Below are 27430 nucleotides of genomic sequence, written 5' to 3' on the forward strand. Positions count from 1 at the left end.
ACCAACAAAATGCTCTTACTGGAGAACTTGGAACAGCTGATGCATTTGCATCATTTTGCACAACACCGTGATGAAAAAGCCATTAAAAACAGCCATTCCCCTAAGATGCTTAACTTTAAACCATAAGTAAATACATTATTCTTACCTACACAGTTGTGGTCCATAAGGAAGGAACTTGGAAAAAACAAATCTCAGGCTTAAAACTTGGACAGAATCGGTTTTTTGAAGGCAGCTTCAAATGACAATTCAAGAACTCCAGTTTGGCACTTAGTACAAGATATAGTCAATTTTAAGAACTATACACATGTATTTAAGAGTTTGAAAAATAGCTGACAATATCTGATCTTTTAACAGAAAACATGCTGACACAGCTTCCTTCTAAAATGCTAGAGCTGAACAAACTCATCCCACAGGATGACAAAACACTTCAGTGTCCTCTGGCAAAAACCCTTTAAACCTCTTCATCACTTAAATGTGGAAGTTTTTTAAACTTTGACTTATTTACTGTCCATCTTCAAATGGCACAGGCTTCTCAGATGCATCATATTGTCATTAATCACTGGCAGAGAAAAAAAAAAAAAAAGAAGGTATTTTTTCCAATGGTACAAACATACTTTATTGTACAATTAATTTATTGGCAAAAACAAAAACAATCAGACCACCGAAATAACTTAAAAGAAACTAATGAAAATGGAGCAACAGTTATTTTTGCTTTCTCTCAGCAAGCACCAAAACTGTTAACAAGAACAAAAAAGAAAAGAAAAGAGAAGAGAAGAGAAGAGAGTGGTCAAAGATTCCATTTGAATACTAAACAAATATTTAAATAGTCTTACTTCCAGTCTCTTTAGGAAAAAGAAATGATAAAAACAAAACTATTTGTTCAGTTGCCATCAGTTTGTACAGTGATTCAGTATGTTTACAACTATATTCATGTACATGAAACATTTCTTCAAAACCAAAAAAAAAGAAAAGAAAAAAAGGATGGTATAATATACTCCAAGGCCTCCCCAGGCGAACTGAAAGACTGTCTGCAGTGTCTTTTTGCATCACCATAACATCTTTAATACAAAAACAAAGCATGTTTTATCTATTAATTCCTGTAGCTTCAAGTTTTATTTCCAAAAAATAAAATTAAATAATATATCTATTTATAAAAGACAGTTTTTCCTTGTTTTTTTTCTTATAAAATAAGTCTCAAGATATATTGCCACCTGGTTTCTGATGCGTTCCCTTCCCCATACCCAGCAAGCCCGACCTTTAAGAAAAATAGTGAGCATGTGAATATTGTGTCTTCAGTCCTCTCCATAAAAAGCTAAATGACCAAATTTGAACTCTTAAGTCACACCTCTAACCGACCCCAGCTTCGGCTCATCGTCGTACAGGTTTCCTGTCTTAACTGCTGAGATTGTTTAGGTGTGTGACTCGGTTGCTATAGCCTCCCTAAAACCTTACACAGAAAAAGGCGCATTGGTGCTTGTGACCGACTACACCCCATACTGTACATTATAGAAAACGAAACAAAACAATACTGTACAGTAGCTCAGGAGCACTTTTTTTTTCCAAACACATACAAGCAAATATTCAATCAAACAAGAGGAAACAATGGCAGAAAATGTCTCTGCTCATAAGATTTTAAAGTATGTACACTTATTTTACATCTTTCACTTTCATTACAAAAGAAAAAACAAACAAACAAACAAACAAAAACAGTATCCAAGTCCATCATTTCTTAATTTGTACAGTACTAACAGTGAATTAAACCTTGTGGCTGAGAGGCAGTCATGAGGGTGTGGGATGGGGGGAGGATAAGGATATAAGGAAAACCGTTGAGGTTCGGGATAAAGGCGGGATTTTAGCGACCTCTTCTCCAGGTTACTGTTCATAAATGCAGCTGTAATATATGTACACACAACCTCTTTTTTTTTTTTCCTTTTTTTTCTTTTTTTTTTTAAATCATCAGCGAGCTTCAACAGCTATAATACAGTTATATAGAATGCAGGTTGTGGAGCAGGAGAAGTTAAGATGAAGAAAGTGTGCACATTCACAGGAGAAGTGCGAAGAGGCGGCCCCATAAGGAAAAAAAACAAAAGATCTTAAGGTTTAATTCAAATTATAGAAACCCTGACGAAGACAAACCTGGGATAGCTGTCAAAAAAATGTAAAAAAAAAATAAATCAAACTGCATTGAACACACCTTCCTAACCACCTACAAACCCAATAAATATACTTCTGAATCGCTGCAGTCACTGGAAAAATCTACGTTTGTGTGTCCAGAAGAAGGGTCGGGTAACGGAAGATATGTTGATGCCTGATTAACGAATTGCCGAGGGAACGAAATAATAATAATTATAATAATAATATAGAAATAAAATAAACGTACTCTGCAAAATAGATACAATCATGATGGGTATTTGAGGAGAAAAAATAAAAGAATAATAATAAAAAAAAAAAAAAAAAAAAAGTACATCATGTCAACTCTCATTTTTAGCAACATTTGAAATCTTAAAAATATTCATAAAAAGGCAAAAATTCTCAGTCCCCAAAAATATTGTCATATACTTAAAGAAGTAATATCTTCAACCTGAAACACTGACCTTCCACCTTTTTGTACACAATTGGCAAAAATATATAGATATTTATTAACAGCAATAACTTACCATTGTTTTAATTTATTCAATTATTGACTTCTAAGATTGATGTTGCATCTCCCATAGGAAGGAAGCTTTCAGTTCATATTTATACATCAGAAAAATATTTAAATAAAAAATAAAAACTTCTAAAACCCCAAAGCTGCCCCGCTCTCCTTTCATGGCAGTTTGTCATTTGGGGCAACAGATCAGAGCATCACGACGGAGAGAGACAGTACAGAGTCAAGGCTACATCAGGTTGTGGTTAATGTTCGTTCCCAGCTCCTGGTTGTTGTTGTTGTTGTTGTTGTTGCCGCCGCTGTTGTTGTTCCCACCCAACATGTCTGACTGCCCCCCTTGTCCACCGTGCATCCCCGTCATCCCACTCAGCTGAGACATAATAGAGTTCTGGTCCGAATTGTACTGACTAGGATCTACAGAACTACCTGGCTGCTGTTGCTGGGGTTGTGGAGGTTGGGGTGGTGCCATGTTGGAGTAATGTTGACTGAGATGCCCTGGGTGGGGCGACCCACTCTGGGTTTGAGGGGAGATGCGGTGAGGTGAGGGCTGAGGTTGGGAGGAAGGCTGCATGCGCGGGGACGGGCTGGAGCGTGGAGGCTGCGACTGTGGCCTTGGTGAGGGCTGAGGGGACCGGACCTGACTGCTGAGCGATCCAGCTGGACCGAGTCCTCCTTGTCCCTGTAGGTGGTGATGGGGCGACTGGGCCATCTGCTGCTGGGGACTCATAGGACTGCTATGGTGGGCTGGAGAACCCCCTCCAAGGTGCTGCTGTTGCTGCTGCTGCAGGAGCCTCTGCTGGATATTTTGGGCAAGCATGGCTTGGGACGTCTGTGGCATTGGGGGGCCACCACCTGCACCACTCTGCGGTTGTTGCCCTGGCCCTGATCCACCTTGTCCAGGCTGGAGTGGAGGTCCTCCAGGGCCTCCACTGGGGCCTACATCTTGTCCTTGAAGACCACCCATTTGATTTTGCTGCTGCTGCTGCTGCTGCTGCATCACCCTGTGCTGGAGCACTGCAGCTACTTGTGACATCTGGTAGCCTTGCTGGCCTAGCTGTCCTGGCCCACCTGGTGGTCCTCCTTGCTGCTGGGGAACCCCTACACCACCCCCAGGTTGGGGTTGAGAAGATGGGGTTATCCCTGGCTGTCCCTGGCCAGGCTGCATGAAGCTTTGCTGGCCTTGTTGCTGCTGCTGGAGTCCTTGAGGCTGCTGGAACTGGCCGTGGTTCCCCATTTGTTGCTGTTGCTGCAGTCTTCTCAAAAACATCTCTCTGAACTGTGGTGTCATATTGGCCATGTTCCCTTGCTGACCTGGTTGCATTCCTCCCTGTTGTTGCTGCTGTTGTTGCTGCTGCTGCTGCTGCTGCTGCTGCAGCAAAGTGGCCATTTGCTGTTGTTGCTGTAAGTTTCCTGGCAACATCGGGCGCTGCTGTAACTGCTGAAGCTGAGCCATGGTGGGCATATTTCCTCCCCCTGCTCCACCCTGAGTTATGTTCATCCCTGGCTGGCCTGCCTGGTTCACATTAACCTGCTGTTGTCCATCCATATTGGCAAGCTGGTTGGCTCCAGGCGCTCCTACACCAGGCAGACCTCCAGCAGCTCCTTGGAAACGCACACCTCCAGGACCTCCTTGTGGAGGCCCGCCTGCTCCTCCAGGGCCACCCTGAGCACCTTGATACCTGGCTGCTCTCTGCCGAATAAAAGCAGCCATGAGCGTTGGGTTGGAACGAAGGATGTTGAGGACTTGCTGCTGTTGCGAGATTGAGCTTGGGGAGCGTAGCGCTCGCAGGAGATCTTGTAGTGCAGCCTGGGGCAAGTTCCCCGATCCAGCTGCTAATGAAGCAGGTACCCCCCCTGCTCCTCCAATTGCCTGCATCAACCCTCGGTTTCCTGGTTGAGGCTGCTGCTGATTCAGCATTTGTTGCTGTGGTTGGGGAACCGCTGGCTGTGGTGTCATATGACCCATCATGTTTGGCCGTTGTTGTTGGTTCATGGTTGGTCCCCCAGCACCCCACTGCTGGTTTGTTGGCTGAAGCTGTCCACCTGGCTGGACCTGCTGCTGAACTTGAGGCGGCAATTGTGACGAAGGACCACCCTGTTGCATCCCTGTTAGCGTTCCTGGTTGCTGTGGATCTAACATAGTCCTTCCATCAACTCCCTGAGCCCCAATGTGGGGCATTCTCATCTGGGCCTGGTTGTTCTGATGGTGAGGATGTGGAGGTATCATGCCCCCCTGTCCCAAGCCACGCATGTGTGCTTGGGCGTGAGCCATCTGTCTCTGGGTCTCTGCCAGGCGCTGGATTTTTAGTGCCGTCTCTACAGCAGCCAGGGGTGGCCCTTGCTGCTGGCCTTGGACACCCATGGACCCCTGGCCTTGGTTGGGTGGTGGTTGTTGCAGAGGAGGGGTTGCTGGACCCATTCCAGGTTTCCCAAGGGGTTGGTGAAGAGGAGGGACTCCAGCTGGTCTGGGGTTGTATGGAGGCAAACTACCAGGATGCTGCTGCTGCTGCTGCTGGAGCTGCTGGAGATTTGGTGGCTGCTGCTGAAGCTGAGGTACCATCTGCTGCTGAGGAGAATTCATCATCCCCCCTCCACCTGCTGATGGAAACTGGTGGAGATGGTGTTGAGGGGGAATGCCACCACCTTGCTGTTGCTCACCTGGAGTTCCCATACCACCCATCCCAACCCCCTGCTGCTGAGAAGGTGCAGACATGTTACCCTGGGTAGGTGTCTGTGGGGTAGGGGGCTGCGTTCCCGATGTAGGGGTACCAGGACCAGTAGCTCCATTGTTGGCTCCAGGAGAGGGTTGTCCATTTCCCCCAGGTGCTCCTCCTGCAGCGGGCTGGCCCACTCTCTGCATGCTGGCCATTCTCCTTCTCAGCATCTGAGCTTGCTGAAGCCTGTGCTGCAGCTGCTGCTGGCGAAGCTTGTGCTTGATATTTAGACAGAATGGGACTGGGCACTTGTTTTCCTGACAGTGCTTAGCATGATAACAACACAATGCGATAAGCTGCTTGCAGATGGGGCAGCCACCGTTGGTTTTTCTCTTGCATCCTTTTGTGTGCTGAACGACACGTTTCATCTTCTGGCAGGACGGCAGAGAGCAATTGGCATTTCGGCACTGGCATGCGTGGACGAGCGACTGGATACAGCGCTGGATGCTGAGGCGACGGGAATCTCCGGGACTCTGAGTGGCAGCGGCAGACTGATTGCTGCTCTCATCATCCAAGCCGAGGCCTAACTTCTCCATCTTGTGCTCATGTCCCTTAGTGTTGTAGCATGTGATGCAGAGGTCGTAATCCTAAAACAGATGACAATAGAAACAGAAATGTAACTTGGAGGTTTTAGAACAATTATAATAATAAACATAATAATAATAATAATAATAATAATAATAATAATGATAATAAACCCAAACTTCACCTATTTTGCCCTGGGACAAATCAGATAAACCAAACACACCTCACTTCTCTTTCCAACTCACCTCACAAACAGTACAGTGGAAGCGAGTCTCCACGTGGTGTTTGCACTCATTGCACGTGTAAACGAAGCGGTCCTGGCTTTGGTTGTGCAACTCCACCAACATGCACATTGAGCTCCACATGGACCTCCTCAGCGAGCTGAATTCAAGGTGCTTGTCTCGGGCCAGTGTCAGGAAAGCATCACGACCATCCATGAGGTCACATGCCATCAGGGGATCTGGGTCAGCAATAGGGGGCAAGGCATTTGCCATTGGGCCTGCAATCAGCCGAATCACAAAGAACACCTAGGAGAGGAAAAGAGAGGAGATCAGATGAAACCTAGTCTTTAAAACAGTTTCAACTTTTTGCCAGCAGCTCACCCCCCAAAGATGGCAAAACCTCAATCCCCCACCCCACATACCTCTTTGTGTTTTTCCATAGTGGCATAGAGTTTCTGTGATAGGTCATTGGAGACATTAGGCATCCCAGGCTTCTTCTTATTGGCTCGGCTCAGGCTGCTCTTGTTCTTACTAGTCTTTTTGTTGTTCTTCTTCTTTGCATTTTTGCTGTCTCCTTTTGTGTCCTGCACCGAAAAATAAAATAAATAAAGTCCTTGTGGTTTAAAACAAAACAATCACACTGATGAGAAACTGCCCTTTGTAACGCTAACCCTTATTCACCCCTCTTTCAATCAGTGCATTTAGATTCAAGAACTACATTGAGTTGTTAATTCTTACATCAACACTCTCATTGGAAGTGCTGTTCTCCTCCCTTTTCCTCTCCTCCTCCTCCTGCTCCAGCTCCTTGATGCTCTCCTCCAGCACATTAGGCCAAAAGTCCCCCTCAAAGTAAGGCAATTCCTTGGCACTGGTCAAACGATCCTCTGTCGCCTGCTTGAATATATCCTTTTGGGGTAAACAGACCGTATTGTTATTACTCATGTATTATACAATAAAGTTGATCTTTACTCCTGTTCTAAACCCTCCAGAGGCCAAAGAATGCCTCTTTACCTTATAGTCATGCACTATCCGTTCTGCCACAGCTTTATCCAGCATTTTCTTGTACCACTCCTGAAGGCGTTTGGGCTTTGGGATCTTCTGATCTGCAGGGTGACAGTGGAAGATGTAGTCGTCGCCTTCGCTAGGTGGGCATGCCCAGATGTGGCCGGTGGTGTAGCTATGAGTTCAAACAAGAGAACACAAATTTAACATCTACTGGACAAATTAAACTATATGAAAATAACAACTTTTTGTAAGAATTTGTGTAGCCCGGAACAAAATAAATGTTTTGTCTTGTAGCAGCACTCACCCCAACTTCTTCACGTACTCCAAGTAGCCAATGAGTATTTCATGGTAAACTGCTGTTCTTAGAGAGCGCGGCCGAAAGAAGTGTACGCTATCCAGGTAGGAGATGTACACTCGCCTGAGTGGATAACATAAAAACAAAAAAAAAAATTTAAATTAAAAAAAGACTGTATCAAAAAAGCTGAAACTACATTTTAAATAATATAATATAACAAAATAGAAAAACACAAAGTACTTGGTGAAGGTTTAACAATACGGTGATATCGTTACCTCTGGTTGGGCTGAGGGCAGTCAGATCCATACTCCTGAACATGCATACCAAAGAAACAGACGTCTGCTCCATCAATGTCCTCGAATGCAAAAAGGGCTTTAGTCCTGTATGGGAATGACTCGGACATTTCGCCGCTGTCCACAAATCTGGAGACAAAAGCACGTGTTAATACAGGAGCTGTGAATGATGTGAATCCAAATGAAAGCCTATACTCACAGACGTCTGCAACAAGCTGATAGCTAGACTGCATTTATTTAATCATAATTATTAGCTTAATCACTGTTAGCTTCCATTTCAACACTCTCTTTTATTCAGGAAATTTTAAATTAAAGAAAAAATATTTTGTTTTAAAAGCATTTATAGCATTAACTAACCATTACTCCATTCTTTAAAATTCAGTAAATCGAAAAATAAATTCACAAATAAACACTGACACCTTTCCTTATCTCAATTAATGAAATGTTGCAGGTTTTACCAGACGCAAGATTTCAACTTGAATTCCCAAAACGCCTTGATCTATTTGACACACAAGAGCTGGTGTAGGTAAACCTCGCTCCAGCTCTGGATGAAGAGTGTTGTACCTGGACTTCATGCCTGGTTTGACCTCCACGACTTTATCAGAGACATGAACAACACGAATGAAGACCTCTCCAGACTCTGGGTTGGCCTGTCGCTTTAAGAAGTCGTTCACCCTTTGCTCCAGAAAAACCCCAAGCTTAGTTTGGGGCAACCCTGTGGGACAGTTAAGTGAGTCAACAACTGTATAAAACAGCCAGCACAAAATGACAAATATAAAAACTTCTGTTGGTAAGTGTACATCTAACACACTCTGAACAACTGCAGGGAAAGACATCAAGCTGGAGGAAAGCCAACACAAACTTTAGCTGTAATTATTATTTTATGTCAGAGTTTGGTCAAATGGTTATAAGAGCAACATATAGCCAAAGTTAATTCGGTTATAATTATAAGCATATACACCCCCCATTGCACCAAAGACTAACTGATCTGTGTGAAACACTAAAAGCTGCACAATTACAAAAGTGAGCTCACAAATGTCCACTTACTTTTGGCAGAATACTTGTTTTCCTTCCTCGTCTTATTCGACTTCTTTAAGCAGCCATCACATACAAAACTATGAAACAGAAACAAGACGGATAAAGACCAAAATCAGTTTTTACCAAACACCAGCTGGACTTTCACAGAAATCAAACAAAACAAAAAGGCTACTTACCCTTCTGGCCAGATCGTTTCATTGTGCAAGACGCAGATCTGATGCATCTTGCGACCACAATCCATACATTCAACAAACCTGACCACAGGGACAGAGGGGAAGACACAGCTTAGACCAAATCTCTTCACCCCACCACCTAAATTAAATTTTCCCACGACAAAAGGCCGACTTACAGCTCAGGGTCCAGTGTGTCATTCTTCTTCTTCTCAAACTGATCCTTGTTTATTGATCTGAAACCAACAAAGCGGGATATTGTAAAACTGAGTATTAGCAGGTGGGAATTTAAAATAAATTATTCCAAAACACTTAATAAAATCTCTTTAGGGGGCATGATGAGAAAATGAAATTAACTTAGATAAGAAATTGAGTGGAACGCAGAAATTTTCATTTCTCTTTTCTCATTGATGTATTAAAATCTACTAAATCTAATATTAGGTGTAGAGTCTACAGCACATGCCCTTGCTGGTAAAGATTACACCATGAAATATGATTCAAAGTACGCCTATTGCAGTTTCTTTTTTCCTATAATGGAAATGAACAGTGTAGACTCACACGAGAGATTAACTGGAAAGCATTAAAAAGCATGTAGCATGCTGAAAGGTGACATTTACGTTTCACAAAAATCACATTTTATTGACTAATACTCACGTCTGTGGCTGGGTGGGGTCGTCACCCAGGGAAACGGTCTCTCCCTGGATCTCGTTGAAACACTTTTCGCAGTAGTGGTACCTGTTAGCAAGAAGCCCAAATTTTGGTGAACTACACCGTTCCCCACAGCACAGTCAACCACAGACAGCGCATGGGAGGGCAGTCACCAAATGGTATAGGACATGGGCAAGGCAGGGTGCCACAAGCCAAGCAAGCAGGAAGTGCAGGAAGGAGGAACGCAGGACAGCAGGGAAGTCGTCACCGCAACAGCCAGTCATGATTTTAAGGGGTGAGGGAATGAGGTGGAAGGGGTTGGTGGTACATGGTGGGGCAAGGCAAATGCAAGCCAATGTTGATATCACAATCATTTGGGGAGGAGAGACAGACAAGTCGTATGGGAACAAGACGAGACAAACATCCAGGACAACACACAGCAGAGAGCCGAGGCAAAGCACAGATTAGCAATTTGGACATGAGAGGATGAGCAACAACAGCAACAACAACAACCACCACAGCTAACAGAGCAGGAGCAGAATCAACAGGCGCTAAATGGGGAGCAGGAAGCTGTGGCACAGGACGTAATACAAACACTCAACAGATAATGAACAAGTAAGCACAGACAACTGCTGAGCTGTTCATTCAGGAAGTTCATTTTAAAGTCGGTCCTTTCACATTCCACTAAATTTTCATGACTGTACTTAATAATGACGATGATAATAATAGAAATAATTTTAAAAAATGATCCAAGGAAGATTTTGAAAGTGTGGCATTTATCGTCCAGTTTCTTCTGACTTCAGTATGTGTTAGCATCGTTTCCCCACAGTAAAACTTTGCTTCGGCGAGTCACCAATTATTTTTACTCAATTTAATTTTAATTATGTTTAACATTATTGATTAACTAGTAACCGATACACCACAGTTATTTTGAAAAGTCTGTCACTGCCAACTAGTTAGCTTCACCATCTCATTTCCCTACAAGTAGGCTGGTCCTCAATATCCTTCACCTGTCTCAAGTCTCTTATCCTTTGGTGGAACAGACTTACTCGACAGTCTTGGACTGTGATGCCACTTTTGATTGGTTGTGGAGAGCCACCCTAACCAGAACCTGCAGCAGGGTGGAGAGCTATGTCTCGCTGTGCTGTAGAAATAAATTCGGCACCTGCAGTCAAAGGTGATGAAGCAGGAGTCCGTCCACTGGATAGAGAACTTACTAAGTGAGACAGGTGATTATGCCGCTTTAATCAGTGTGCCAAAATATAAATGTTATTTATTTATTTATTTATTTATTTATTTATTTATTCAGCATTTTAGGAAGCGAGGGAGTGTTCGTTTGCAGTTGTTCGTGGGTTGCCTGCCTCGCAACCACACAGATAAAATCTAGTTCTGCGGGAGACACTGGTGTTTAAATATTTTAAGCCGAGCTTTCTTTACATAATCACACACACAAACACTTCTTAAAGAATGTGATCAGAGGACTGACTGTTAAAATGCCAGTGCATTAGGCACCACATGGAAATTTTTAATTTATAAAAAAAAAAAAAAAAAAAAAAATGGAGAACATGAAGTGAAGGGAAGTGTTTAGGGAAACAAAATTAATCAGATAATCATTTGGAATTTACCTCATATTCTCTGAGTACTGGCCCAATGAATAAACTCTTCTAAATGGCTCTGTTCTACAATCCCTTCCTCTTTTACTATCCATTCTTCCTATTACCCTTCATTTCTTTATTGTTCCTCCCTTCTCCCCCCATACCTGTTCTGGTAGCTGAAGTATGCAGCGTCTCGGGGGATAGTGCACAGCTGCTTTCCGTAGCAGCACAACGTCTGAGGAGAGAACTCCAGCTGATGGGGAGAAGCAAAGAAAATAATAAAGAACGCATTAACCTCTTGACCATCAACAACTAAATCTTCAGCCTTTCAAATCATTCAATCAGCATCATGTGAATGAGGCAAACTCACCAATGCCCTGTCACTGGTATAGCCTCAATACTTATAAAAGTAATGAAATAAACTCCCGGAATCTGACTTTTCTATCCCTCAACCTCAGCCTGTGTGTGGTGAGCTCCACCTAGGCAGCTAATGCATCTATGTCATACAATTAGCATTGAAGCTAGCTACTTCAGTCAAGTGCAACATTAAATTGCAACCCCCTCCCCCGCACTCTTGCTGGGACAGCTGCCCGAGTTAACAACCCCACACCACACAACAGTATTATCAAATCTAAGCACTTCTTAAAACTGACCTTCAGTTTAATCACACTGTGACAGTGGCACAAATATATAAACTATTTCAAGAAAAATGTTTATACTTGACTTGTGTGGCGAACCAGAAACAAGTGAAATACAGATAATGTGAGAGAAACCTCCATCAATATTTAACCTGAAAAAAACTCACAGGAGACAACATTTCCCAAGTTCTGTTTAGGTTTTTATTTTATATGAGAAGAGAAAAAAAATAAAAAAATAAAACTTGACAGAATAAGTCAAGTTCTACTTCGATTTGTCACACTCTACCATACTTTCAGCCAGCTTTTAATAATAGGGGGCAAATCAGTTTTGTTATTTGTCTGCAAAACCAAAAATAGAGTCTAATGAGAGCTGAAATGTGATATCGCAGTGGCATGCTCAAGGCCAATTTTAGCTATGAACCCACTTCACTTGCTTCCTTTTTCAGGTCTGAAACACGGTCAAGGAATTCAAACACATCTTCAACCTGCGTTTTATAAAACTGTAATAGTTTTAGACTGCATGGATTGGTTCGCTTGTTAGAAAAAAAACTTATAGAAAGTATAAAAGTATAAGACTAAATCGTTGCTTAATATTTAGCCAGATACACTAAGCTGTAGTTTACTTAGACTCTGGTTCAAATTCATTTGTAAATACTTTGATGAGTTAATTGGCCGTGTTAATTTTAACCAATGCAAACGTGCACTCAGCTCTTCACACCATGTCAGGATTGGGTTTCTTTACCTTTAATGTCGTTACCGTGTGAGCTCTGGGCTGCTATACAAAACACGTGGGGCATTTGTCTACCTAAACAGTAATGCACTTTCACTAGATTTTCTGGCAGATTGCTTGTGTTTCCACCCTTACATGCACAATACTTGCCGAACATACGAATGACTCTCACACCATAACCAAACTCTGTTGAACAGCTCTAACCTATGCAGTGCTGTTGCCAATTTACGAGTGACCTGTACCCACTCCTATTCCACTTCATCCATTCAGCCAGTTATTCCACACTTTGTCTCACCTTCCTCCCACAACAGTAGCCAAGACTCTGCATCACGGGGTCGATCTCCTGTTCGAAAACCTCGGCCAGCTTGGAGCAGTACTTGTAGACTCGTGAGGTTTTGCGATTGTACAGCCAGGCATTGTTGAACATCAGCCAGATGTCTTCCACGTACTGCCAGGGCTCCTGGTACTGACCTAAAACCAACACACGTAAACCATGATGACTTTCCAACCTAAAAAATCAAGAACTTTTACACTTTTAGTCTTCTGAAAGTGTAAAAGTCTTCTTCAGTCTTCTTCACATATCAACTTCTAACACCCCCAAAACCCATGCATTTTTGTTGTGGTCCACTAAGTTTCCATAAATGCAACAGCACATACTAACCTGTGTCTAGCTTTCGCTTGATGGTTGATAAGTCCATTGGGTTCTTCACAATGTCAAAGTAATCCTGGAACATCACAATGTCAAAGCAGAGCATTTAAACCCTCTACTAAAATTTATGCGAGTTAAAATGCAGATAGAAAGTTCAACTTTTTTTTGCAAATATGACACTGAGCAAGTATAAATAATGTAAACCTCAGCAGGGGTACATACAGGTATGCAGAGCAGCTGTGGATCAACAGGCATTCTGAAGGGCAGAGACTCTGGATCTTGTCTGTAGAGAGATTCAAGCGTGGGCATCAGGGCCTGACGAAGCTCCTCTGGCTTGAAGACTGTAAGAATGATGGAGATTAGAGGGCAGAATGAGATGAAAGGATGAATAAAACATGATTCATTTTCAGCAGGTGTAAAACAGCTGGTAAAAATTTATTTTTGACTTACTCTTCTTTTTCACTGGGGCCTGTGATACAACTGCCTCCGAGGTCTCCTCTTCATCTTTCACCTCTTTCTTCACCTCTTTCTTTATCTCCGGTTTCCTGTCTTCCGTCTTTACTCCTGACACCTGTGTTGTAGTCGACATTTCCATAGGAACTCCTTTACCGCCTTCTCCAGAACACTCTTCTTTTTTCAGTTCGGATTTTACAGGTTTCTCCTCCATTTTGAGGTTGCCGAGTTTCCCTCCTTTGGAGCAGCTCCCGGCGTCGCTCTCATCCTCCTCATCCTGATGTTTGACCTCCATCTTCATGTCAACATTATTGGCCGAAGTGTCCGATGCCGGTTGCTGGGACGAGGTGTCTAAACTGCTGACAGAAGCTGGAGTCGGGGCCTGACTATCAGCTGGGAACGAACCTTTCTGGGACAACTGAAGAGACACACACAAATAGACTTAGATGCATACAAGTAGTAAATATGCCAGTGATGCACGACAGGGGAACATAAGTCAAACATTAACAGAAAGGGCAATGTGACATAGCTTAATCCCTCTGGCAGTTGCCTGGAGCATAAAGTCTGTAAAGAACTTTGATGAACTGTGTAAATTTACCTTTGAGGCAAAGCATGTCCACAGCAAATCATTGATATGATCATGATGATCTGATTCAGATATTTGTGCTATTATTTCTGAAGTATTTTCTCTTTAAAGCATTTTCATCATTGTCTAAAACTTTTCCACAAACAAGACCTGATTTTTAAAGTTTCTAATCCATGAATTAAAAATAAATGCAAGTTTTTTTGTTTTTTTTTTTAAAAAGGGACACTGACCGGAGTGCGTGGCAGCTGACTGCCATGCGGTGTTGAACTGGAGGCCATTCCAGGATGAGATGGAGTGGTTGAACCAGCAGGGCCCATGTGTTGCTGCTGGAGGGGCTTGTTGGAGCCAGGACCCTGACCAAGCTGGTTCTGCTGAGGAGTTGGGGGTGGCACCAAATGTGATGCATTAGGGGTGTGTGGTTGTGGCGTCTGTGACCCAGCAACCCTGGGGGGCGTCTGGTGGGGAGTAGGTGATCGGCTGTGAGCAGGAGAGGGTGAGCTGCCACGCATGGCCCCCAAATGAGGGTTGGAGTTGGGTTGCTGGTTTGTGTTAGATGGAGTCATTGATGAGGCAGGGGCTCCGACAGCTGAATTGGGACCTCCACCACCCACGCTTTGAGGACCCATTGGCCCTACTGCAGGGACCCCACTGGGAGTGCCAGCTGAACCCAGCTGTGCTAGAGGACTCGCAACTGAGAGGGGGGGAGGAGTGCCCATCTGCGTCTGACGACAGAGGTAAAGTTGGTTAAGAGACAGAAAATGTTGTTCTTTGGGTAACCTAAGAATGTATGAAATTAGATTACATCAGGATCCTTTATATTCTATCCATGTTCCTTAACATCACGCATTAGGGAAATTGTAACAATACTGCACGAGGATGGCAAGAATGAACAGCCTACTCATCTTCTACATTTAGATTTTACCGCATAAAATTTTATATTAACCCAGAATATTGCAGTGTGGTCTGTTTTTTCTTCTTCAGTTCTACATTTTAGCTTGCTAAATTTTAAATGGGGATGCACCAATCCTGTTTAGATAAGGCTCTAAATATCTGCCAATACAGAGTATCAGTGCTTATGTTAATTTAAAGTTACAGTGTGCATCATTTTCACTGCTAGATGTCAGTAGACTGGAATCCACATTAGAGTTTGTTGTTGTTCTTTTTTTTTTTTACCCCTCCCAATTCAAGTGCACTAGCTACAGTGACTCCTTCAGGTAAAACATATCTGAATTAACCAAGAGATCAAAAACAATAAAAACGCCCGCTCACTCCATGTCTCAGTGATGCTGAGATGAGCTGTTGAGGATAAGTTGAACTGCTGGTAAGCGGTTCAAGAAGGTTTCCAAGAAGGCAATTTAATTTCTAAGCATTCCAGAAACTACACAGAAAGGCATAGAGTCAAATATGACTTTTAAAAACACCAGTAAACTTTTGAAAGGCCCTGTAGGGTAAAAACTACGTTTCCCATGAAAAATGACGCCACTTCCGGTTATTGCAAGTAATGGCGGACATGCAATAGTTCAAGTTGACTCCAACGTAGGAAGTGCTATGAACAGATGATCAGATCGGCAAAGTGTGTTTCTGGATTATAATGTTTTTGTTGTTGCCAGAGCTTTTTACGCGATTTTTGCAAAGCCATTTGTGGAAGGAAACCACAACCTGGGACAATCTGAATGCATGTTATGTAAGTATAACTCTTGCAATTCTACTGGGATTTAAAGATAGTGCCTGCTCCGATGGGCTTAAAAATTACACTTTCAGCTTACTGTGAACACCATTGGGTTACTTTATACTGTTGTTATTTACACTCGCACTAGTTTTGCCTTCCCTTGACTCACAGCAAGTGCACACACTTAAACACACCTCTCATGTAGAGTGGAGCAAGCAAGAGACAATTGAAGTCAATATTAATCAAATTGGCGACAACACTTTTGTTACTGTAAGTGCAGCAAAAGCTTCCCAACAAGAGAGAACGAGAGAGAAATAAACAGACACACAGGTAAAGGATTGTTGGAGCTTTTCAATCGTGTCAACTCACTTGACCACAGTATGTGGTTGAGTAAAATGTACAGGCCTTTTCCTGTTAGCTTCCTCTAAGCTATATGTACTTCTACTGGTATGTGGTAAAATAACACAGAACAACATACAAGTGAACCAAGTCACAACTGGAAATATATCTGATCCAAAGGATTGGTGCATCCCTAGTTTTACGTGTATAACTCATGGCTAGAGAACACAATGACCTACACAGTACTCTATACAATTCTCCTAATCACACCCAACACATTAACAACCGAGTTCATATTTGAGTTGGAGGGAAAAAAAGAAAGAAAAAAAGAAAAGAAGAAATGAAGGACTGTCCTTATTAAAGACCTAAATATGAATTGCTACAGCTACAATCAGGATGTCTAAGCAACGGCAAAAAGAAGTGCGAGCCCTCTTACCTGCACCATACCTCCCGGTCCCCCAGGTGGTGTCATCCCAGACTGAACTGCTCCAACTCCAGGTCCTGAGCCAGGAAACTGTCCCTGGGACATATACGGGGCCGGCAGCTGGTTAACATTGGGCTGCCCCACCCTGGGCCCAACCATTCCCATCTGAAGATTAAAAAACAAGAGCACTGGTCTTCAAAAAAACTTTTTCTTAGAAGTGTGATTTTTTTAAAAATAACAAACTAATTTAACAGCTACTCATTTTATTTTCCCTGCCCTATAAACTGTGTTCTGCTACACTAACATCATCATGAAAGCGTTCAGTCAGGGAATTTTATTGTGTGGCAAAAACAATAAATAAATAAATAAATAATATCCGAAACACTGTGTGTACTCACCTGGTTGCCAGATGCTCCCAAGGGTAAAGGAGGTGTTGACCTCTGGCCCATAGACTGTATTCCCATTTGGTTAAACTGATTCATACCTGACAAAACACAGAATTTATGATATACAACATAAACATATTTTACATGGATTTTATTTTAAAAAATGATCAACGCTGGAGGGAGGGGGGGGTCCCCGCCAAACAGAATGCGGTGTCAACATGAGGGCAAAGAAACTCAACTGTAAAGCCTTGATTATATATTTTTGTGAGAGAAATTTTGCCATCAGAGTGAGCACAACAGCAGATTTCAGAGACGCACAGCCACTCAGATGTCTCCAGCTGTCTATGTCCACAGTGGAGAATAATCAAGGCATTACAATCAGCCCATATGGCTCATTGATCCAAGTTAACATTTGGTAAAATATAAATAGAAAATAAATAAATAAAAGTTGTTGTGCCAGCAACTACAGATGTTTTACCTGGGCTTTGCATTCTGTTCATCTGATTTGGTCCAGCTGGTCGCACCATTGCCGGGTCAGTTAGGGGACCGTCTGTAAAGACAGGGGCAGGAGAAGAAGCTCATGCATCTGTGCACCAAACATGAGCAGAAGACCTTGAACAAACCCTAAAATATCCCCCCCCCCCCCTGTAATACCAGCAAAAGCTGTTTCATCCATTTTTTAAAGCTTGTGGTATTGATTACTAGCAATGCATACACCTCTTAAGTAATAGATCTTAAATAGTAGGAGACATTGCACTGCAGCAACTGGGAGAAACCTGTCAAGATCTAACATACACAACTGCAGGTCATAATCCAATATGGTACAAATAACACTACATTCACAATGTAGCTTCCACTAAATTAACAGAATGAGATTAAATAAATAAATAAAACAACATATTAAAATGTCACAGTCCATCAAGTGACACTTACAAAAAAAAAAAAAGGAACTGTAACCACCCAACAGGTTCACTCACTTGGAGGCAGCCCAGTAAGGGGCTGACCCATGCCAGCAGATCCAATATTCACACCTTGCTTCTGCAGTCGGGTCCTCCTCTTCTCTTCCAATTCCTTCTGGATCTTGTAGATCTTCTCTGCCAGCAAATGATAATACTCAGCCTGGCAAAACGGAACAAGACAAAAAGGACATTAGAAAACAAGAATTTGCACACAGAGAGGACACAAAAATATAAATTATTTTGAAATGAAACTGAATTAATAACAAATCTGTGGCCATCTTTCATCTTGGTAAAAAGACAAGTTACCAACAGGAAATAAAAAGAAAGGGTTTCACCTGCTGCTATAAATTTAATGAATGAGTAATGACAGCACCATGACTTACAGAGGGACGTACTGAAACGCCAACACCTCTGATTTCTCAAGTGGAAAGGGTAACTTACTCTGCTGTTAGCCGATTCATACATGTCACCCTCAACTTTTCGGGCATACGCCACCAGGTTCTCCATTCGACGGTCCTTGAGGGCAGCGGGATCTGGAGTCGGAAAGATGGCCTGGACGCTGTGGAGGGACAAGTAAAGAGGACAGAAAATAGAATGAAGGAAAAGAGAGTGGAAATTGTGTAGCTTTCAACTACAGCACAGACAGAGGTATGTGTCTGAGATGAACACAACAAGGACATCCAGTCTCGATGGCATCACTCAGATCTCACGACAAAAAAAAAAAAAAAAAAAAAAAGTTGATGAAACCAAGCACATAACCCTGTCTATTCTATTCTGAAACAGTCGCCATATTTAATATGATAATCCACCAGTATGTTTTGTGTTTATGGCTACAATAAAGGAATACATGACACCTAAATCTTCATATTCAGGCAGATGAACGGAACTAAAAAAATTTAAAAAAAAAAAAAGGACACTATGTTTTTAAAAATGTATTCGCACAGCAAATCTAATTGTGATCCTATGTGCAGTGCAAAACTAAATAAATAATGCAGCTTTTCTCTGTAATACTTACAGCTTGTGTACCAAATGATTTCGTAGATCCTGTGTGATGTCCTCATGCCAGTTTTTCCTCATGCCTGTGGCGGAGGGAGGGGCTGCTGTAGGCATGGAACCGACCCCACCAGCATCAGTCAGCCTAGAAGAGACAGAGTGAATCCTTTAAATGGCTTCTTAAAAATAAATGTATGTCGTAAACTCACGTAGAACTGACCAAATCTTTAAAAATAAATAAAATGAAATAAAATAAAAGCATTGGTGTTTGTTCTTACCCCTGGTTGTTCATATTAAGATGCATCATTGTATCTTGCAGTAGACTGGCTTGCTGGCTCTGAGGGGAAGCACCCACACCTCCATTCACTCCCATAGGATTCACACCTACACCACATAGAAAAGAAATTAAATTATATGTCTTTATTCTCAGTGTCATCCTAACAATAGGACACAGTGGACATGCTTTTGCCTGGGATTAGGGTTAGCTACATGGCATGGAACATATTCTTGAGATGACTATTTTTCCTGGAGACATCAGACAGACAATTTTATATAGCTCTCTTCATAGCTCCCAATAGCGATAAACAGCTTCTGAAAAACCACTTCAAGTATACAATTCCCTCATTCTGAAGGTCCTAACCTCTTGTCTGGCCTCAAAAAAATGCTTAGCATTAAGCTCTAAAAGAGCAGACAATGTCTTTTTACTGAAAATAAACTAAACTCACCCAGTGGGTTCAGAGGCCTCACGCCAGCCTGCCCTTGCAGGCCTTGGTTGGGCATGTTAGGCTGGGAAGTCTGAGCCTGGATTTGGTTCCCTTGGTAGGTGAGGCCCAGAGCAGCATAGGCCCTTTCTATAGAGCTGGGATCAATCTGGCTCGGCTGATTGAGGTTGGGAGCACTTGGTTGGCTACCAGGGACTGTACCAAGTGAGCTGCCTAGTCCTGTAGCGGCCCCTGCAAGCAGAGCTGTAAGAACACAAAAAGCAAAAGTTATGATACATAAAATCAGCTTGAAATTTAAAAAAAAAAAAAATATCATTCACTGAATCCTTATACAAAATTCAGAACAAATTATTCTATTTTTGTGCAATAATATAATAATGACTAGTATATTCAAAACAACGCTGTCATTTCAAACCCAGAACAAAATCATACTTACTTTATCAGCATTACAACATTAATATCAAACTTTGCTGTTATCATTATCAATACATTTACACATTTATATTGTGTAAATATATTGATAATGATAACAGCACAGTATCTAAAAAATGTATCCAATGGTATGAAGAAAGGAAATGTAAAGGTATATTCTTTTGTTTGGTCGGATACAGACACTCACACTGCGTGTTCCTCTTGTCCCCAGCATTCTTCAGCGGCAGGCAGACAGGACAGTCATGTCGTGTGCAATTCTTCCAGTGGGAGATGATCTGCCTCGATGATGCACAGTGAGCAACTGTTGAAAATATTTAAAGTGAGGTTATGGAGAAACAAAAAAAAAAAACAAAAAAAAACCAACAACAACAACAACAACATAAAAGCAATAAAAACTAGAAGTTGATTAAAAGCATGGGGCTGGGGTTTTTCTTAAGTACTACTCTCAAAAATCAGGTAGCATAAATAAAACTAATCTTCATGTGCTTAAGCGCTGCATCCCTCTAATAGGTGAGATATACTTTCATTACGAGGAACGTTGCCAGCTATCCTGCTTGACAGCTACAGAAGGGATTATTTTATCCAGTGTTTCCAGGAGGATGCAACATCCTTTCTACTTACCCTGACAGGACTTGCCAGCCTGGCAGTGAGTCATATGGTTGAGGACATTCTTCATAGTGCGGCAGTGGGGCAGGTTGCACTGCCAGACTTCACCATTGGCCTGCTCCCGCCGCTGGCACTTGTGTGCATGTAGCAGGAGTACCAGTTGCTGCTGGATTAGCTTGCGCTTTTCAGGGTCGGCTGTGGGCGGTGCTCCAGCTGCAGCGGATGCTGCAGAAACCTGGGTACCAGGACCCACCAGACCTGCTTGAGCGCCTGGCACCATCCCGGGGGCTCCACCCACGGGTGCACCTGTGGGACCACCCACACCCGTCTGTGACTGCTGTGTGCCCTGGAAAGAAAGTGGGCAGCAACAAGACGAGGTGAGACGGAGGAAATACGAGAAAAGAAACAGAATAAAGAGAAGGCAGCAGATTAGAGGGAGTAAAAATGGAAGAGGAGGTGGAGGATCAAAATAAAAGGATGGTGTTTACAGCAATACTAGAGTACTGAGTGCTCAAGTCAAATGACAGGACATGAAAAGGTAATGCAGCAGAAAGAGGTAATCTAGTTTGATTGTGTTGGGAGATTAAATGATAGATTTGACAGATATCTGTATTGCCTGACTCTTTCACATCAATTTTTGCTAAATGCTCACAACCAGTGGGATGGAGAACTAAAATATTTTAAACATACAACTTTCTTTTTTTTTTAAAAATGAAGATCTTCTGATTTACTGATACAATTGGATAAAAATAAAATGACAAAAAACATTTTTTTATCATTACTGGCTATCAACCAGCATTAGTATCTGCTCAGATTTAACTTTTTAGGTACTGTCCTAGAGTTTATAGTAATCTACTAATTCGTAACAGGGATTAGAGTACAAATTATTTATTGGAAACATTCTCTTGATCAGCTCAACTTCCTTACCATGGCGCTCATCCCTTGCATGGGCTGGTTCTTCTTGTCCACATTGAACTGGGCCATGCTATTAGCCATAGGACCTTTGTTCTGGAGCTGAGGGCCCAGCCCTGTGCCTCCCAGACCTTGATTCCCTTGACTTCCATATGGGCCTCCAAAGGGCCCGCCTGGATTCCCCATCATCCCCATCTAGCAAATGAAAATACAACTTATTTTTATTTTGTTTCAAAGAGAAATGTTTGTGTGAATAATGAAGATAAAAGGATGAAACAAGACTTAAAATTAATCTATGCCTTCTTGAGAATGACTTGAGCATCTGAGCTCTACAAATGCCAGTATGTTGTGCTCTTATTTTACCAAATAATCTTGTAGTGTAACCAAGTCTCAAGAACCCAAGTCTCAGTTGTTAAATGAGCTGGATTTGTGGATATTTCCTCACACCGTGAACTTTATAAGACCGAAGGTTAAAAAGGAACAACTAAGTAAATTAAATCCCACGCTAGTGGAGATAGAACATGTTCTAACTATATCATTAGAATACGTTCTGAAACACACGAAAACAGCAATTCACAGTAGCAAAGAGTGCAACAGTAATTCTGATGTGATTCTTCTTTTCTCTTTCCACACTGAGGAGGCCATCGCAAGCTCATCTGAGTTTTTCCTTTAACCTATTCCTAACCAGGAATCCCACTCATTGCATTTGATTGGGTAAAAATCAACCATCAGCAGCTTTACCACAGTGAATCATCTTCATCACCAGTAGCCTGCAGCTGCAACATTTTACCATCACTCCTGTGGGACTGTCAATCACACAGATGGACTCAAACAACAAACCCAAGTGCACTACTTACGTTGGTTAAAATAAACAAATACAACCATGAACCTATAACCATCTGAGAACAAACTGAAGTCCACAGAAAAGAATAAGAAATTCTAAGGAATAAAAACAGGATTTGAGAATTTGTTTTGCACATACACATTATGTCTAAACTCGAAGTGTCTCTAAACAGAATTTTAACAATGAATGAGAAAGTGAGAACACCTTTGATAGTTATACATCTATGCCTGCCTCTTAAGTTTTAAAATTGTAAGACTGAAGAAAATTCAGTCTTACTCAGAAAATTAACTTGAAGATGAACAAATGATACTAAGGCAAACAAGACTAAGTGTGTGCAAGGGTTAATTTCCACTATTTTGCATTTGCAACCTTCTTGCAAATATAGAAAAAACAAACAAACAAACAAAAAAAGTCTGTAACTGAAGCACTGCCTACCTTGTTCATTGCTCCAGGCTGCTGGCCTCTTATCCCAGCCTGGCCCCCAGCTCCCGGCTGCTGTAGGGTCTCAGCCAAAAGGTTGCTGCCACCAGCCATCCCCTGATTGCCGAAGCCCATCCTTGGAGAGCCATTCATCACCTGGTTCCCAATCATGCCTGGCTGCTGTTGTCCATTACTGCCTTTCTGCTGTGCTCCCATCATGGTCCTGATCATTCCACCTGCAGCACTCTGCTGCTGCATCATGTTGGCCTGCTGCTGAGGGGAAAGGTGTTGTCCCTGGCCCATCATCTGCTGAGGCCCCTGACCAGGGGACGCCTTCATGTTCGCTAAGTGCTGCCCCATGGCAGCAGGGCCTCCTGGGCTACCCATGGCTCCTTGGTGCCCCGGCTGAGTTGAGGGTGTTGCCCCTGCACGCAAAAGTTCTGACAGCTGTTTATGCTTGGCCACTGCATCCTGCCCTCCACCAACTCCCCCAGGACCATGGCCAAGCCCAAGACCCAATCCTCCTGCCCCTCCACCACCGCCTCCAGGACCCAACAATGCAGGTCCTCCTCCTAGAGTGGTGTGCAGCTGGTTAGGGTCCCCGCCATTGACCAGACCTGGTTCATTGGAGCTGATGAGCTCATCTGGGAGGTCGTGCTCCAATTCAAACAGAGATCCAAAATCTGAAAGGAAGAAATGCAAGTTCAGGAAGGCAAAAAAAGTAGAGAAAGAGCGAGGAGGACGACAACAGAGACCACAGCTATGTTAAGCTGGTATAATCCATCATATTTAAGCATGACCGAGTGAAAATGTGATCGCTTGCTTGACATCAAAAATTGATGAAAGCTGATCATGCCTGACCAGTTTTCTCACATCAGAAATTAAAAACATACTATCCAATGCAACACCACTGAGCACAGAACCAGTAAATGATTTAGAGGTGGGCAACCTTACAAACTTATATGATGAATCAAATAAAAACAGTGTTGTCCAAGCATTTTTCCCTCCATATGAAATGACCAAAAGTGTGATCAGCTGTGACACGAGTAGGATGATATTCATTTGACGCACTATGCATCTTGTGAGTCTAACACATTTTGTAAAACAGAAAATGGGATGACAGACAAAGTATAGCGGCTAACCAACAATGCTGAATGAAGCAAAGTGAGGGACAATAATAAACACCACTTCTAGTCAAGAGAGAGAAAAAAAAATCTGTAGTATCTAGATGCAGACAGTTAAGTTTTTAGTGGCAAGCTTTGTATCCAGCCAAGCACAGTAAACCTATGGTGAGATGTGTGATTTAAAACCAACTTGACTACTCGAGTTTGCAGAAAGAGTCCGTGATCAGTAAAGACATTCAAAGTGTTGCACAGACAGACACCGAATGGACTATTTCATCGGAGTAAGGCCACAAAAATTGGTACAGATACACAGGGACCGGGGACAAATTCTTTCAGGAACAGCAATCCAAGCTTTAGCAGTCTATATTCCTCTCATTCAACACACAATTTTTATGCTACACATTACCAAGTAATGTGTAACATACACATTACAACTGGTAGTCATCTTACACATTACATAGAAATGTGGCAGTCAGCAAGTATACATAACTAAGTTAAACATAAATTCACTGCAGCTCACAAACATTTGAAACATGCTGTCTGTCCACACTGAACCTTTTTCCCCTCAGGAAGCAGAAATATTAGACAAATAATAACTTAAGCCTTCTTTAAAATACAAATGTAACGGGTACACTGGTTCAGTGCTATAACATTTGAGTAATAGTTTATTTTTATTTTTTGTTACATTTACAGCAATGCAATAGTTTAAGCTTGGGGCTGTCTGAACAAACTAAGGTATTTAGGTAGCACCTTTACTATTTCCTGTTGTTTTATAGAACAAATGCTTTTTCAAATGGACTGATCAACCAAGAAAATAATCTGCAGTTCAATTGCACCCTTAACCTTAATAACGCTAAGATTTAAAGACAACTGGAGACATCAACAGGAAGCATCTTTCGGCAACAATCACACTTCATGGCAGTGACACGAAGAATAATTTTGAGTGCAGTTAATTACATCCTCAAATCGTGTTTATCTTTTGGCAGTAATGCGTCTGTCATCGAAATACACTTTGCAAGGTGACGGAAATGTGTGCAGTGCCTGACTAATTTAACCGTAATGGTCTCTCTTATTGCCGAGCAAGCGGGCAGAGACGCAGCTGGCTTTGGTGAAACGACTCAGTGAATGTCTAAGTGATGAAATCTGGGTGAATATTTCGTGCGTGTAGTAGTATTCGGTCACTAACTCGGCTTTCTGGTTAGCAGCTCGGTGGTTGGGCATGGCGCTGTGTCCATGCTCCACCGTTTCGTTCTCGGGCCACTATTCCAGCTGCTGCCACACGCCATCCACACACACACAAAAAACATACCAACAATGGCAGTTTGAGCTTAACAATCAGTCGGACCCGTGGGCCTAAATTTAGCTCTCACCAGGCTAGCAGCACCACCGTCTGCAACCTCTGTCTTCGCTAACATCATTAACGATGGCTTACAGCAGTTAGGAAAGGGTCCGAGTTATGATGGGGCAAAACAAGGTTGTTTTAGACGCTAGCAGCCTAAAAACTCGAGTACAGAATAGCAGTACGTATACATGGCTGTCAATTTAAGACAACTCTAAGACAACAAGAAACTTAATCGTAAGTTTGACTGGCAATGGGGTTATAAACAGCCCGGCTAAAGTAGCCATTAGACACGGGACCATCAGGACAGGATCCGCGTTCAAGTGGGCTAGCCTAGCGATAGCTGGATGGCTAGTAGCTACCTCCGGCTAAAATGGCTGTTAGCATGCGAGCTAGACGGGGAGCGTTTCTTCACGTACACACACTCACTACTAGCACGCTAACATTAGCAAGCTACGACAAAAACAGAAGCGTAATCCCGCGTTTCCCTCCTCTTTTAAGTAACCACAAGCCGTTCAAAAACAAAAAACTCAACGAATAACACCAAACCAAATTATAACCTGAGCCAGTACTTACCGTTTCCATCGCTGGCGGACGCGGAAAGTGCCGGAGAGGAGAGTTTAGGCCTCTTGGCTGAAGGCGGGCCAGAGTCCAGAACGTTCTCGGCCATATTTTTTCGAAATAAAAATATATAAAGTATCCACAATTGCAGTCGTTTTCACACCTTTAGAACCTCATTCCTTTCCGTTTCCAATATTGCGACTTTTCCCCCTCCTTTTGGGGGACTAAGAGGGGGAAAGTCACGGGTACGAATTACTCCTCTTTCCCTGGGTTCGCCTCTCGATTTCAGCCTCGGCGTATATCAACCCCCTCCCTCCCTCGTCAGATTTTTTGTTCTTTATAAATTTCTGCCAGCGGAGGAGGAGGGGGTCCGTGAAAGTAGAGGGAGACACACGCATCGGCTTCCCTCTAAACTTACAGAGCCTCTTCCGATGTAAATAAACTATCCCCTGCTACCTCTCCCATGATCGCATCCGTCATTTCAGCTTCCTTTCCAGCGGAGTCTGGATGAAGATAATGTCGGGCAGAAAAGCCTCGTTTGCCTGCGAAGTGACGGTGGTGCTGCTGGTGGCAGCGGGTGAGGATGCGGGGATGCAAATAAAAAAAAAAATAAAGCTGAAAATATTCAAGTACAATGGTTGACAAAATATAATGCTTATTATCCATGCATATAATGAGCAAAAAAACTCAAAGTTCGTTATGATTCATCTATGCAGCAAGATGAACGTGATCTTCTGTTTTTGAGGTTTATAGTTGCAAAGATTCATTTTGAACTGTTAAAGGAGGGAAACTTATTTTTTAAAACATTTTGTACGTGGAAGCTTTAAAGAATAAAATAGTGCAATAACTTTGAATTTTTAGTGAGACACCACAAAAAATGTTAATCTTCCCAAGATGATCATGCAACTCTGCAGGGTTGCTCTAAAGCCAGTTTCACTGAGAAAAGCATTAAAAGCTTGTCACCATTTACAGACTCTCCACTTCAGGCCAAGTATCCAAAACCAACCAACAGGTTCTTTCTTTTCAGTGACATAGAAAGAACCAGTTTGAAGAGTGATTGTTTTAACCTGTTAATTTCCAGTCCCCCCGTGTTTCCCCTCAAACTTCTGTCTGTGTAAAAGTATTCAAAGATGTAAAACTGCACATTATTTAACTGTGTTACATTTGCAATATGTTTATGAGCATGTTCCATTAAATCTGTACAGTAATGGTACACATGCACTGAGTTTAATCAAAGGTCACTTTATGTAGTTACTGCTCCATTATATCCAACAATGTGAATTTTCACATGTGTCTCTGAAACACAGAATCAGTTTGCTTTTATAAATCACATGATCTGTGCTAGAATAACTTACTGTTAGCTGCTGGAAAAGGTTTTACAGCTTGATCCGGAGTAAAGAGTGAACACACTAAAGAAATGCCCTTTTTAAACTGATTTAATCTGGGCCTTTTGGTGATGCATTCTCTAGTATTCCAGCATATACTGATTTATT

At 42.4% G+C, this 27430-nt stretch overlaps 1 protein-coding gene across 4 annotated transcripts; it reads right to left on the reverse strand.

Moving 5' to 3' along the window:
• Nucleotides 1-590: 590 nt before the first annotated feature.
• Nucleotides 591-26416, reverse strand: ep300a (E1A binding protein p300 a). Of its 4 annotated transcripts, none has more exons than XM_031748812.2 (31): nucleotides 25953-26416; nucleotides 22929-23596; nucleotides 21665-21844; nucleotides 20753-21083; nucleotides 20319-20432; nucleotides 19703-19942; nucleotides 19256-19361; nucleotides 19000-19122; nucleotides 18426-18543; nucleotides 18003-18144; nucleotides 17504-17575; nucleotides 17038-17123; nucleotides 16652-16804; nucleotides 14438-14929; nucleotides 13619-14039; nucleotides 13391-13509; nucleotides 13181-13244; nucleotides 12815-12990; nucleotides 11316-11404; nucleotides 9563-9643; nucleotides 9088-9144; nucleotides 8915-8992; nucleotides 8748-8815; nucleotides 8265-8415; nucleotides 7683-7829; nucleotides 7417-7530; nucleotides 7119-7284; nucleotides 6846-7013; nucleotides 6530-6691; nucleotides 6132-6413; nucleotides 591-5948 (listed from the first exon to the last, which is right to left on the reverse strand). In XM_031748812.2, the coding sequence occupies exons 1-31, from the start codon at nucleotides 26044-26046 to the stop codon at nucleotides 2877-2879; spliced, it is 8334 nt and encodes a 2777-aa protein (XP_031604672.2). In that variant the 5' UTR covers nucleotides 26047-26416; the 3' UTR covers nucleotides 591-2876. The 4 variants fall into 4 exon arrangements, with proteins under 4 accessions (XP_031604672.2, XP_039472282.1, XP_039472283.1 ...); XM_039616348.1 differs by having other exon boundaries at nucleotides 9563-9673; XM_039616349.1 differs by having other exon boundaries at nucleotides 20313-20432.
• Nucleotides 26417-27430: the final 1014 nt, after the last annotated feature.

The sequence above is a fragment of the Oreochromis aureus genome, linkage group 8, assembly GCF_013358895.1.
Source record: "Oreochromis aureus strain Israel breed Guangdong linkage group 8, ZZ_aureus, whole genome shotgun sequence".
Taxonomy (NCBI): domain Eukaryota; kingdom Metazoa; phylum Chordata; class Actinopteri; order Cichliformes; family Cichlidae; genus Oreochromis; species Oreochromis aureus.